Below are 15,436 nucleotides of genomic sequence, written 5' to 3' on the forward strand. Positions count from 1 at the left end.
TTTAATATTATTGATACAATTTACTTAACCGAAGCTATTTGCGTGCCTTCACCTCCCTCACCCCCCATTAAAACAAGGGAACAGAAAATGTTAAAACTCCAAAAGAGAAACATTTACACAGAGATCCTATTTAGCTGTGCTGACTTTCTTTTGGTTCTTTCCTACTAGTCCCTAGCGCATTAAGCAGTTTGTCTTCATTCGGCCACCGTCTCGTCAGCGGTATGGAGTATTTTGTCCTCTTGCAGCCGCCGTCCCAGATATTACTCACCGAGTTCTAGGACCGAGGAACTTGTGTTTTCGGGGAGCCGGCTGGTGTTGCCGGCACCATGGAGTCGCCTTTTAGCCCAGGACTCTCTCACAGACCAGATGAAGAGTGGGGTGAGTGGGATCTGCGAATGTATCAGGGGTGGCTCGGGTCCGCGTTTACCGATTTCTTCCTACTTCCGCCCACTCTTGGTGACAGGTGTGGATGAGCCTAGCCTTGGGAGTGAGGCCACTCGTTGCCCCTGACCATGGCCCTGGAATTGTCGAGCAGAACCGTTCGGCTTCTATCTTGGCCAGTGAGAGCAAAATGTTGTCTTGATTGGAATTATTATCGTTTATTTTACTGTTTCCGTTGGGGAAGTACCAGGTGATGGTTTTGAGGGCGATTAGGAAGCGTGGGACAGGATGGCTGTGACCGCCAGAAAGCCTGTAAGCTGTTTTCTCTGACCGTGGGATGTGGGTGATGATTGCAGTGGTGTGTGTGTGTGTGTGTGTGTCCGTCCGTCCGCGCGGTGTGTCTGAAAAAATGTGTATGTAACAAAAAAATTCTCATTTCGCAGCTTTTACTTTTAGGGCTCTAGTCTGTCTGTCTTCACAGAGAAGCAAAGCACTCAAGCCCTCGAGTCCCTGATTACCTAGATAATACACTTATAAACTGATACAGTCCTAACTGCTCTCCAGATAAAGGTCTGAATTTTTTGGTATGGATATTTTGTTTGATTTTGACGGTCAGAAAGTATGGAATGGAACATAGTGGGAATGAGAGAGAAGTAGCTTCTGTCATGTAAGTCTTTAAAGGAAGCTCCTCTATTTACTCCGACCTGGGGTTGAGCCCAGGAGCCCTCTACCGCTGAGCCACATCCCCAGCCCTTTTTATTTTATTTTCCGACAGAATCTTGCTAAATTGCCCAGGCTGGCCTTGAACGTTGGATCTTCCGCAGCTTCCCAAGTAACTGGGAGTATAGGCACGAGCCACCATGACTTATTTATTCTCCATTTGACTGCAAGACGTAATACTGTCTTGGATTTTGGTATGAATTTGGGATTATGAGGGCTCTGAATGGAACCTATAGTGGGCCTACAGCATTTACCAACTTTAGAATTTGGGAGGAAACCAGACTGATTTTGTTTTTCTCCCTTGAACCAACGTTCTCTGTGAGTGGAATTTCAACTCCATATTTTGAACCGAAGTCCTCATTTAATTTTCTGATGGCAGACATTTTTTTTAGACATTCTTTAAAATTATTGTATGAGAGATTTTTATTTCAGTCTTTGGGTAGATTTTCCAACAATTTCTGGAAAAACTGTTATTCTCAATGCATTTTCCCAAGCCACATATATTAGTCATATTAACAATTACCATTTATTTAGCACTTTATTTTTGTCAGAACTGTACTAAACTCTTTTTAAAAAATATTTATTTTTTAGTTATAGGTGGACCCGATGTCTTTATTTTGCTTTATGTGGTGCTGGGGACTGAACCCAGTGCCTCACACATGCTAGGCGAATGCTATACCTCTGAGCCACAACCCAAGCCCCTAAACTCTTTATATGCATTATTTTATCTAATCCTTACAATAGTTTACTGAGATACTGTTATTTTATAGATGAGGAAACTGAGGCTGAGAGAGAATTTGTGCTCAGAGACTTAGAGCTAGTGAGTGGTAGAAGCAGGATCAGAATCAGGCTTCTCTACCTCGAAAGCTTATGCCCCTAGTCTGTATCCTATATTGCTTTCCTAACTTTTTTTTTTCCTATAAATTTGATTCTTCCTACAATGCCTTTTATTAACAAGTCTACTTCAGTAAGTCAGAGAGTTATGATTTTTTTTCTCAGCTAGTTCATATTATATTTTCATGATATTTCTTAAACTATAACTAGGGGTATATTTCCTAATGTTATACTTTATGTTCTAATACCCAGAATCCACTTTCCTGACTCCTAGTTCTAATGTTCTTTAATGGAACATTCAGTTCTTTGTTGTTGGATGAATGACTTTTTTCTCCTAGGTACCCTGCCCTCCCCCTCCCTGAGTGCTTCTCCTTACCGTTGTTTTCTAGGCTTCCCTTTTTAAACTCCTTTTCTTTGAAAACTTTAATTTCTTAGGTGTTCACTAAAGGGATAGATTTTTGCAAGCACTCAAGTATAAAACTACTATCTGCTAGTGTTTCTCAGTAAATATGGATTTGTTCTGTGAGAGTTGTTGTTTGGGGGTTCAAATGCTTTACTGATATACTTGATTATTTTTTTTTAAATATTAGAAGCTATATAGTTAAGCCAGTTGTGGTGGCACATGCCTGTAATCCCAGCAATTTGGGAGGTTGAGGTAGGAGGATTGCTAATTTGAGGACAGCTTCAGCAATTTAGTGAGAAAAAAAAAGAAAAGAAAAAAAGAATTTGTTCTAATAAAATTGATGTGAATCTGAAAAAAAAAAAAAAAAGAAAAGAAAGAAAGGGCTGGAAATGTAGCTCAGTGGCAAAGTGACCCTGGGTTCAATCCCGTGCCAAAACAAAACTAACCAGATAGGTTTTTAAAAATCAGGTCAGATTAGATAATTTCTATTTCTTGTGACTAAGGACTTTAAATAATTTAAATAAAGTGATTATCTCAGAATAGCCCATGATGGAATGTGCTCCCTGCTCCTTTTAACTTGGGTAATGAAATTAAGAGCAAAGGTCTGCAAACATTTTGAAAAAGTTCAGATAGTAATTATTTCAGGCATTGGGATCATGTAGTCTCTTGTAGCTACTTGTCTCTGTTGCTGTTGTATAAAAGCAGCCATAAAAAATGTAAATGCCAGCCTCAGCAAAAAGTGAGGTACTAAGCAACTAGGTGAGACCCTGTCTCTAAATAAAATACAAATTAGGACTAGGAGTATGACTCAGTGGCTGAGTGCCCCTGAATTCAATTTCGAGTAATAAAACAAACAATCTGTAAATGAGCGAGAATGGCCATGTTCTAATAAAACTTGATGTAAATTGAAATTTGAATTTCACAGTTATTTTTGATCTGGTACTTAAGAGTCTTTTTTCTTTTTTAGTATAGTTTTAGATTTACAGAATAATTGAGCACATATAGTTCTTCCCTACTCCATAAAATTTCCCTATTGGTAACATGTTGGCATTAGATTAACACTTTTGCTATAATAAAATAGTATTGATACATTAATATTAACTAAAGTTCATAAGGTTTACTGTGTGTGTGTGTGTGTTTGTGTGTTTGTTTTACTGCTTTCACTCTTAAATAATTCTAAACTTAAGGTTTTTTTTTTTTTTTTTTTTTTGGTACTTGAAATTGAACTCTAGGGTGCTTAACCACTGAGCCACATCCCCAGCTTTGTTTTTTTAAAATTTTATTTAGAGACAGGGTCTCACTGAGTTGCAAGTGCCTCACTAAATTGCTGAGTCTGGCTTTGAACTCATGATCCCCCTACCTCAGCCTCCTGAGTTGCTGGAATTATAGGCATGTGCTGCCACACCTGCGCACCTTAATGTAAGGTTAATTCTTTGAGTTTTGATGGCCAAAGGAAAGTAACCATCATTACAATATCATACACAATAGTTTTACTGCCCCCCAAATTCCTTGTGTTTCACCTATTCATTTCTTTCCCATTCCCTCTTCCCAAGTTCTCCTTCCAACCCCTGATCTTTTCACTGTCTCCATAGTTTTGCCTTTTGAAGAATGTCATATATTTGGAATTGTAAAGTAAGTAACCTCTGTAAATTGACTTCCTTCACTTAGCAGTATGCATTTAAGGTCCCTCCCTGTCTCTTGTGGCTTGATACCTTATTTTTTCACACTGATTAAATTTACATTATATGTAAATACCATAGTGTATCAGTTCCATAGTATATTATTCTGTGAGGCTGCCATAACAACATATCATAGACCAAGTGGTTTAAACAACATAATTTTAGTTTCTCACAGTTCTAGAGGCTGGAAAGTTCCAAATGGGAAGCTCCACTTTTGGTGAGGGCTCTCTTCCGGTTATAGATGGCTACTTCCTTTTTTTTCTTTGATATTTTTTTAGTTATACATGGACACAATATCTTTATCTTGTTTGCTTATTTTTTTATGAGGATCGAACCCAGTGCCTAACATGTGTGAGGCAAGCGCTCTGCTGCTGAGCCACAACCCCAGCCCAGATGGCTGCTTTTTAAATGCATTATCACATGTCATTGGGAGAGAATTTTATTTTTTTATTTTTTGTTTGTTCTTTTTAGTTATACATGACAGTAGAATTTATTTTCACATATTATATATACAGGGAGTATAACTTCCATTCTTGTGTTTGTACATGATGTGGAGTTATACTGGTCATGTATTCATATATGAACATAAGAAAGTTATGTCCAGTTCATTCTACTTGTAAGGCCATGGTCCTATCAGATTAGGACCACACCCCTTATTACCTCATTTAACTTAGCTCCTAAAGACCCTATTTGTGAATATAGTCATATTGGGTATTAGGGCTTCAATACATGGATTTGTCAGGATAGGGGGAACACAGTTTAGTCCATAGTACAGTTTTCATACCCATTTACATCTAGGTTGGAAGCAACCTAGATGTATATTATACATGTAGGTTGCTTCCAACCTAGATGTATAAAGCTGTTATAAAAGTGTGTGCAGGTTTTTGTGTGAATATAAGTTTTGAAATCATTTGAGTAAATACCAAGGAGCATGATATTCTGAGTTGTGTGGTTGGAGTACATTTTATTTTGTAAGAAACTGCCAAACTTTCTTTCAAAGTGGCTGTATCATTTTGCTTTCCCATCAGTAATGAATGGGTGTTCTGTTGCTCCACATCCTCATTAACATTTACTATTGCCAGTGTTTTGGAGATTAGCAATTCTGATAGGTGTGTGGTGGTATCTCATTGTTTCAATTTGCAATTTTCTGATGACATATGATTTTGAGCATCTTTTTATAGCTTATTTGCTCTCTATATTCTCCCTCTCCCTCCTGCTTGCCTGCCACCAAACCACTCTTTCTTTTTTTTTTCCCCCTCCACATAAGACATATTACTAAGATCAGAAGGTTCCTCCCATTTTGGTTTCTTCTGTCTTCAGTCTTTTCTGTGAAGGTTCTCATTGCCTTCTGGTACTAACCAAAACCTGATGACACAGCTTTCCCTAAGTACCTGAGCAGTAACTTTTTTTATTCTCAAACCTTTTACCATGGTGCCTCTGAAGGTAGCAAAGGTCCTTCCTTTTCCTCCCCTGCTCCCTGAAAATATCTAGGTGTGAAGCTCATTTTGTCACAATATGTCATCCTCTGAGTCATTTTCACTCACTTTTTGAAAAATTTCAGCAACTAGCTTACCGTCACTCTCTCCAACATTATTAGATGATTTCAGTATGCTCAGAGAAGAGCCTTCAAACATTTATTCCTGGACCTGCGCTCTTGTTTTTTACCTGTCTTAGCTATTTACTCCTCTGATCATAAGCCTATGTGCTGTTATGTCCCATAACATGATCTCACTTTCAAAGAATCTAACTTGATCACTATCTCCTGTCCTACTAGTTCACTCCCTTTAATATTCCAATTCCAAAAATCCTTCAGCTCCACTAAGATTTTTCCATCTTTTCATTGTCTCTTATTACCTTCATGTCATCATTTTCCCCTTACCTGGTTAAAATACCATGGACATCATTGTAACTATTCTTTGCTTACACCTTAACATCCTTGTTGGTAACTTGTTGTGTAGGTCTCTTTGGATAAGCTACCAACCTTTATTAAATCTGACTCTGCCTACCCCATGCCTGCACTAATAGCAGAATGTAGCTGAAATTCAATCTATGCTGAGTGGTCTTACTTTAAATTCATGATACTAACCTAAAGCAGGCCAACCATATTTCCCTGATTTTACTCTCACTTTGATGATTGTTTTATGAAGTTGCTTCCCTCCTCAAACCTCCAGCATCTTTTCCCTCATTTTTCAAATGAGCTAGAGCCAGCCCTTTCTCATGTGTTTTAAATTCCTCCTCATATATTCAAGAATATTGCTCAATATATTCTTCCTTCTGTTTCTTGCATCATTTATCCCTCTCTACACTAGATCATCTCTGTCAGTACACATGTTGTTAAAAAGAAAGGAAACAAAACTCCTTTTAGAAGTTTTTCTCTTTATTTTATAGCAGAGTTCCTTAAAAGTCCATGTTCAGTGATGCTAGTTTCTCTTCTCTCATGTCTCTTAAACTCACTTCAATCAGATTATATCACTCTGCTGAAGCTGTTTATTTCTAAGGTCTCCACTGATTTCATACTGCTAAACCTAGTGGCCTATTTCTCATTTTGCTAAACTTATAAGAAGTAAACAAATAAATGATCAAGGTGGAGTCAGGGGAAAAGCTGTCTATGCAAACTAAAAATAATAGCTGCCATAGTTTATTGCTGTTGAAGGAAATCCAAATATTGGTAGTGTGGAACTGGTGAAAAGGACATAGGAATAGGCAATAGATATTAGAGATACTATAGATGTAACCAGTGCCACTAGTTTCTCATGAATTCTATAATATTCTATAAATATAGTCATATATTTATCAACTACCATCAGTTTGTTAACCACAGAAAAGCTGAAAGACCGGTACATTGAGGACCTGTATTTTCCTTATCTAAATTTATCAGCTGTTAACATCCTGCCACACTCTTTCAGAATCACACGTACTTCATCCTCTCTCGTCATCTGAAAGTAGGCAGCAGATAATATGATACTCCTAAATACTTCACCATGAATTTCCTAAGAACAAGGAAATATTTTTTTAAAAAATATTTATTCTTAAGTTTTAGGTGCACAGAATATCTTTATATTACATTTATGTGGTGCTGAGGACCAAACCCAGTGCCTCGTGCATGCTAGGTGAGAACTCAGCCCCCAACAAGGAAATATTTATTTTTAAAAAGCATGAATTTAGGGGCTGGGACTGTGGCTCAGCAGTAGAGTGCTTGCCTCGCACCTGTAGGGCCATGGGTTCATTCCTCAGCACCACATAAAAATTAGTAAATAAAATAAAGATATTGTGTCCAACCACAACTACAAAATAAATATTAAAAAAGCATGAATTCATACTAATACTTAGGGTTCAAAGCCAAATCACAGGGTTTATTCTTACCTTCATGCATTAAATATAGTCATGCACCACTTAATAACAGGGACACATTCTGAGAAGTGTTGTGCAAACATCATAGAGTATACTTACATAAACTAGATTGAATAGTCTACTACACACTTAGATTATATGGTATATATGTATTTAGTGACGCTTATTGCTCCTAGGGCCATGATGAACAGAAGAACAGGAAATTCAATTAAATAAGAGAGAAAATGATGCAGTTGAGATGCAGTAAACATGAGATGTATGAGGTGTCTGCTAGTGGAACATGGTGTAGTTTTGTTTTTCCTTTTTTTGTGGTACTGGGCATTGAACACAAGAGCACACTAACTCTGAGCTACACTGCCAGCTGTTTTTATTTTTTGAAGTTTGAGACAACGTCTCACCAAGTTGCCCAGGCTGGCTTCGAACTTGGGATCCTCCTGCCTCAGCGTCCCGAATTGCTGAAATTACAGATGTATGCCACTGCAACATGGTGTACTGTTTTACAGTAAACTTTTTTTCACATATGGAAGGAGCATACTCTAAATTAATGATAAAAATTATAGTAAATACTAAACTAGTAACATAATCATTAATTATCATTATCAAGTCTTATGTACATTCTATATATAATTGTATATGATATACTTTTATAGAATTGGCAACAGAGTAGTTTTATTTATATCAGCATCACACAAACACCTGAGTAATGCATCTTACTAAGATGTAATGCATCATACTAAAACATTATGATGGCTATGATGTCACTAGGCAATAAGAAGTTTTCAGCTCCACTATAATCTTATGGAATGACTGTTACATAGCTGGATGTTGTGGAATGAGATGTTACTGTACATGACTATACTTGCATTTCTTTTCTTTTACTATGAGAATTCTGATTCCCAGTAATATCCTTTGTTTTTATAGCTTTAGTTTAGCTGATTCATTGAACATAGATTGAAAGAGGGCAAGACAAGAAGCTGAGGGACTACTTGGAGGCCCCTGTAATCAATCCCCATGAGTTATAATGGTAGCAGTGAAAGTAATGATAAGTGGTTATTTTATGAATATATATACATGTGTATACATTTTTAAAATTTTTGAAGTACTTTCAAACATACAGAAAGTTGTAAGAACAGTACAAAGAAGTCTTGCATGCCCTTCACACTGCATTTGCCCCATTTTTCTTTCTTTAGAGAAAGAGGTATTAATCTATCATTCTTAAATACTATAGTGTATAATGCACCTCCACCCTGAAAAATAGAAAGAGAGAAAAACAAACCAATAAGGGTACTTCCTATCTTGGAGTTTCAAGAGAGGGGACCTTGACTCAGTAGGGTCCTCGATATTGCTGAAGGAAAAGAATTTCAGCATGTCAGAGACACAATTTTTTTTAATACTTTTAAAATTTATTTTATGTCGTGCTGAGGATTGAACTCAGTGCCTCACACATGCTAAGCAAGTGCTTTACCACTGAGCCACAACTGCAGACCCCAGACAAAGTTTTATTTGGGAAAGCAGAGAAACATTTAAGGGAGAGTGCAGGCTATTTCCAGAAGAAGAGACAGAAACCCCTTGGTGTAGGGTGTTAGTATTTATAGAAGGGACAGTTGCTAGGGGCTGGACTAGAGGAGGATCCCTGGAGGAGTTACACCATTTTGTACCAGTTTTTCTAGTGCTTGCACATTACTCTCATATTACTTTTTTTTTTTTTTTTTTTTAGGCAAGGGCATGGGTCAAAGGTATGGACCAAGGGTACGGGCTGGGTTGCTCAAGAGTTTCAGTGGTTTGTGGGCATTTTCTGCATTCCAGTGGTTTATGGGTGTTTCCTGCATTCAACTCTTTATGAGTGCTTCCTTTGAGATTTGGTCTATCTTTCTTTATATATCCTCAAATCCCCATCTCATTATCATACAATTCTTCCAGTCAGGAAGTAAACACTGATACAGTACTACCATACAATTTACAGATACCATTCCAATTTTTCCATTTGTCTTATAATGCTTCTTTCCCCTTTCTAGTCTGGGATTCCACCTGTAAGTACATATTGCTTTTACTTGACCTGTCCATCAGTGTCCTTCTATCTGGAATAGTTTCTTGGTCTTTTCCTGCCTGACATGACCTTGACAATCATGAAGAGTACAGGTCTTTTATTTTAGAAGATGATCCTAAACCTAGGTATATTTATTTTTTCCTTAAGTTCAAATTTAGTCCATGTATCCATGAAAGAAATGCCAGAGAAATGATGTTATGCTCTTCTCTTTGCATCTCATTTGGAGGCACACTATGCTGATCCATCACAAGGTGATGTTTATCTTGGTCACCTGGTTAAGTTTGCAGTCTGCCATGTTTCTCTGCTGTAAAGTTTTTGCCAGCTTGCCTGGCTGGCGAGATGAGCTGGATTCAAAGGAGCTGGCTATATCAATAACTAAGAAAATGGCGAAGAAACCACGCAGCACATGAATATGAGTTTCTAAGAATGAGGGTAACTCAAGGGTCAGCTCCATGCTGGGCAGGGCTGGAAATAGCAAGAGAGTGAGCACACCTGAAAACCTCCTATTTATTGGGGAGAAGACATTTGATAGAATATTCCACCCAATTAAGGCAAGGGGTAGGATTTCCAAGGGTGAACTCTTGCTTGGTGATGTCTTATGGTCAGCAGATTGATTGACATCTTGGCAAGTCACACTCATCTCAGGTGCTGTGTGGGATCGTAGGCAGAGTGAGAGGAAGGCCACATTTGCGTCGCACAGTTCAATCAGCGTGCAACACCAGACCAGTCCCTTCATATGTTCAAATATGCATAGCTCATACACACAACCCATGGATGGTTTGCAACATCAAGTCATTGTTTCTCCTTTTGTATTTTATTACTATTGGGGTGAGATAATCTGACATGACACCAATATCCTATTCTTATTAAATCTCTACCCACCAACTTTAGCTTCATCAGTAATTCCAGTCTGTATTTCCTACTGCTCTAATGGTTGCTAAATGGGAATTATCTATCTCTGTCATTCTGTCTACATTCATTAATTTGCAAGTGATACTTGTACTGTAAGAAAGAGCCCTCTCTCTTTCTTTATTTCCCTCTTTCTCTTTCTGATTTATTGATTCCTTTTTTGTTTCAATGTATTGTAATCTGATACTCTTATTTTATTGTGCAGATTTTCCCAGATTTGACCTCTAGGAGTCCATTTATATTGGTGTCTTTGATCTTTTGATATAATCCTATTATTCACTGAGAATTTCCTTATTTCCTAACACAACAAGATTTTTCAGGTTATTTTGCACTTTCTCTGTTTCAGCTCTGGAATCAACCATTTGTCCAAAGAGCTTGGGTTTAGTGGAGGATGGTTATGGGGAAGCAGGGATTCTTCTTCCTGTCAAGGAGGGTGTAAGCCACCTAAGAAATAAAAGTCTAGAATAATTAGTGAAGAACAAAAGACAAAGTCAGAATTAGGTTTAAAGGATTGGAGCACCTGTTAGGTCCAGTCCACCCAGGAGCTGGAGCTAGACAATTAGAAAATGGCTCCTGTTGTTTATTTAAGGGGTACATCAAAGGCAGGGGTAGGGTTTCAAGGGTGGAGTCTTGGTTTTGATGTCTTATAGTCAGCAGATTGATTGACATCTTGGCAGGTCACACCCATCTCAGAAGGGCTGTGTGCCTGTGTGGTTATAGCAGGTCATCCCATCTCTGGTACTGTGTGGGACCTTTGGCAGAGCTCACAATGGGTCTGGGCAGTCAACCAGAGGAAATTCCACTGGAAGTTCCCAGACATCTGTTTATTAGGCTGTGATGTGCAACAGTCCACACACAGCCCATGGATTGCAATAGTCCATACACAGCCCATGGATGGCTCTCAACAGACGGTATTTTGTATCCAAGAACTGGGCACACAATAGTTTTTTTTTGGGGGGGGTTCTGGAGATTGAATTTAGGGGCATTCGACCACTGAGTTACATCCCCAGCCCTGTTTTGTATTTTATTTAGAAACAGGGTCGTTACTGAGTTGCTTAGTGCCTTGCTTTTGATGAGGCTGGCTCTGAACTCGTGTTTTTCCTGCCTCAGCCTCCCTAGCCACTGGGATTACAACAGGTGTGCGCCACTATGCCTGGCCACATAATAGTTTTTTTTTCCACTCTTGTTTTATTGCTACTGAAATGTCATTGTTGGTAGAACCACTTAATAAACAGAACCAAGAAATGTATGTATGTATATGTTATCACACATAACCAAACATCTGTAACTACCTGTGTGTGTATGTATATATTTTTAAAAGAGTTCATTTACTAATACTTCCAATTCCACCCCAACATCTTTTTTTATTATTATTTTCTTTTTTAGTTGTAGGTGGACACAACACCTTCATTTTATTTTTATGTGGTGCTGAGGATCGAACCCAGTGCCTCATGCATGCCAGGCAAGCACTCTGCCACTGAGCCACAGCCCCAGCCCTTATAAATATATTTTTTTAAATTGAAAATATTTTATTTAACCTACTGTATCTACAATGTTGGCATTTCAACACAGATAATAAAAATAAAAACTAATAAGATATTTTGCATTCTTTTTTCTCACTAGTCTCAAAATCCAAAGTGTGCTTTACCTCTAGACTGTTCTTTTGGTTTTCTGCTTCGTTTTTAAAACTAATTTTTTATTGGTGCATTTAGTTATATGTAATAGTGGGATTTATTATGCAATATTTGGATATGCACTTAAAATAAGGTCAGTCACCTTCCCCAGTCCCTTCTCTTCCTCTCCTCTCCTCTTTCCCTCAATCTGCTTGTTTGCTGAATTGACCTATACTACATCTTTATAAATAATAATTTTTTTAATTGGTGCATTATAATTTTACATAATAACGAGAATCATTATGCCATATTCATTTATGCGTATAACATAATATGATCAGTTTTATTCTCCAGTACCTTCTCTTTTCTTCCTGCTTATGGTTCTTTTAATCTTTCCCTTTTCTATGTTTTTAACTCCTTTTTTAGACAAGGTGAAATCAGACTCGAGTTATTTTAGATTTAATCATTTGCTCTGCCAGTTAAATATATTGCTAAATGTACTTACTCTCCTAACTACTCAGACTGCCTTTTCCATCTGCCACTCTGTTCTCTCTCCCACTAATCCCATTTCATTGGTGGCTGGAACATGCTGCCACTTCCCCTTCTCCCATACAATCCCATTTCTCTGTATACCAGGTACACTGCACAAAGCCCCATCACTCTCTTTGTTCTACTTCCTCTGAAGCTGACTTCTCTTTATTAGGAGGGATATGGACAGGAAGCGAAGGAACAATGGAAGGAATTGGTAGGAAGCCATATTATGGATTTATATTTTGAATATAAGACTGACAGAATTTGCTGGTAGATTGAATGCAAAATGGGAGAAATAGACAATAATTCCAAGGTTTTTGGCCTGAGCAACTGGGAGAATTGTCATTAACTGAGATGAAGATAGAACTATTGTTTAATGGAGGTGATCAGGAGCTCGGTTTGGGATGGGTGAAATTTGAGATGCCTTTCAAACACACAATAGGAGATAACAATATTCGATGCCACGTTTCTTGAAGTGTGGGGAATATATATTTGGGAATGTTTGGCATATAGATGCTATTTAAAGCTATGAGAACTGAATAGGAACCTGACCCAAAGTTGAAGGTAATAAAGGAGACAGATTCAAAATAAAGGCAGAGATGCCAAGGTTTATCCTGCCATTGGCATCTGCAGACTTAAGTATAAAAAGTTAGTGCTGTTTAGCAAAAGCAGCTTCTCAAAAGTCCCTGTGTAAGCTCAGGGACAAGTTCATGTTTGGGAGATGAGGACCCTTTAAGGAAGGGGCAGCAAATGAGACAGGAGAAAAACAAGGTTAATGTATTTTGGAAAGCTAAGTGAAGAAATGTTTCATTTAATGTGAAAGGATCTACTGGTCAATTGCTGTTGATAGGTCAGGTAATTTGAATACTACAAATTTACCATTGAATTTAACATATGGAAGTCATTGGTGACATTAATTGTGTGTGTGTGTGTGTGTGTGTGTGTGTGTGTGTGTGTAGGGAGGAACTTGATTGGAGCAGGTTCAAAATCAAATGGGAGGAAAGAAATGAGAGACAAAGGACATGGAAAAACTCTCAAGGAGTTTCAGCCTACCTGTATGGTCATATAGCCACAGTCACCTACTTAGTTTATCAGCTCTGGAGCTGAGTTTAAGGTATCTGTTTCTTAGAGTTGTATTATTATTGCGTGTACCTTGCTAATGCACATATACCTTGATAATTACACATAGTAATAACTTACTATATATACAGTTTTTTACTAGTTACTATTTATTTTTAAAAAACAAACCCACCTTTAATTTTTATGCAGGAAAAGACAGTTTTTATTCCTGATTTTGAAATAACTATTTACTATTTTAATTTGGTAAAATGTTTGTCATTGGCCAAGAAAGTAATAGGCTGGCAGTATAATTTATAAACATGTATAGTGAGGAAATGACCAGAGCAGTTTCAGTGGTGTGATAATAGAATATACAGGAGGACCTAGATATGTTTGTTTGCTTTTTGAGATAGGGTCTTGCTGTTACCTAGGCTCACCTTAAACTGAGATTCTTCTGTCTCACCCTCCTTGAGTAGCTGAGATGACAAGCATGCCCCACCATGCCCAGCTCAAATGACCTAGATTTGGAAACCTCCTCAAAGCCTTTGAAATTCTGAAAGTGTTAGAGAAAACTTTACAGATTATATGTTGATCAGTCATCTTGGGCCTTGATCTTTTTCTACAAAATTTTCAATCTAGTTTATTGAAGAATTGTTTTCTTTCTTCTTCTTTTATTTCCCATACTAGGGATTAAACCCAGGGGGTCTTTATCAGTGAGCTACATTGCCAGCCCTTTTTCTTTTTTATTTTGAGACAGGGTCTCCCTAAGTTTCCTAGGCTGGCCTCAAACTTGTGAATCTCCTGTCTCAGCCTTCTGAGTTGCTGTGATTACAGGAGTCTGTCACCATGCCTGACTTGAGGAGTCTTTTCTATACTCATATTTTTCTTATAATTAAGTCTCATTAAAAAATTGGGATGTAGTTCAGATTGCTGAAATGAATCCCCACCCCCCTTATTGAACCCATGGTCTGTACATGCTAGGCAAACAATACACCACTGAGCTACAACCTACATCAACTTTGTGTGTGTGTGTGTGGGGGGGGAGTATTGGGGATTGAACCCAGGAGTGCTGTACTATGGAGCTATATCCCTAATCCTGTTTTGTTTGGTTTTTTGAGAGAAGGTCTCTCTAATTTGCTAAACTCTTCCTGCAGCCTCTCAAGTCAGTTGGATTACCAATGTGTACTACACAACCAGTCCTAGACCAATTTTTATTATCTAGATAAGAAAATTGCTTGTACACTTAACTGAAGGCAGAGATGGCAAACACACAATGCATGTATATTTTCCACAATCCTCTCCAAGCATCATTGCTGATCAACCACATTATTTTTTTGTGCTGAGCCCAGAGGTATCATCACTATTTTTGTTTGTAATGTTCCAGAAAGTTACTGCTAGTTATTCCAACATGATGTACTACAAAAAGCCTTTTTGAATTCCTAGTGTAAGGATTTAGTCCATAAGATGAAAATTATATGGAAAATAATGCATATGTTGAAACTAGCTTTGAATTGTTTGTCATTCATGTGACTCAAATTTATCAATAAGAGTAGTGGCTAATGAGAAACCCTAGCAAAGCTGGAGTAACAGATACAGTGTTTATTCTCTTGTCAGATCATTAAATCAACAATTAATCTCTCTTCTTTTGTTTAAAGATTCTACCCTGTTTGCTGAACTTGGTTATTTCACAGACACTGATGATCTGCAGTTGGATGCAATAAATGAGACTTATGTAAGTGTTTGTTAGAGGAGGAATGATGAATAATGTGATGTTTGATTTTCACCCTAACTATTGCAAGAAGGTTTCAGGATAACTGGTTTAGGTTAATAATTTAAATTTAAATAATGTTCATGATCAAGTATGAAAGTAGTCATTTTGTAGTTAGTAAATAGGACAGTACAATTTCAT

At 37.6% G+C, this 15,436-nt stretch overlaps 1 protein-coding gene across 1 annotated transcript in view; it reads left to right on the forward strand.

Moving 5' to 3' along the window:
* Positions 1–273: 273 nt before the first annotated feature.
* Positions 274–15,436, forward strand: part of Atf6 (activating transcription factor 6) — a 225,463-nt gene continuing 210,300 nt past the window's right edge. Inside the window, exons 1-2 of the mRNA XM_076862746.1 lie at positions 274–378; positions 15,183–15,259. Of these exons, the coding sequence (XP_076718861.1) occupies positions 327–378; positions 15,183–15,259 (129 nt within the window). The 5' untranslated portion in view covers positions 274–326. The remainder of the gene's footprint in view (positions 379–15,182; positions 15,260–15,436) is intronic.

Source organism: Callospermophilus lateralis, chromosome 7, assembly GCF_048772815.1.
Source record: "Callospermophilus lateralis isolate mCalLat2 chromosome 7, mCalLat2.hap1, whole genome shotgun sequence".
Lineage (NCBI taxonomy): Eukaryota > Metazoa > Chordata > Mammalia > Rodentia > Sciuridae > Callospermophilus > Callospermophilus lateralis.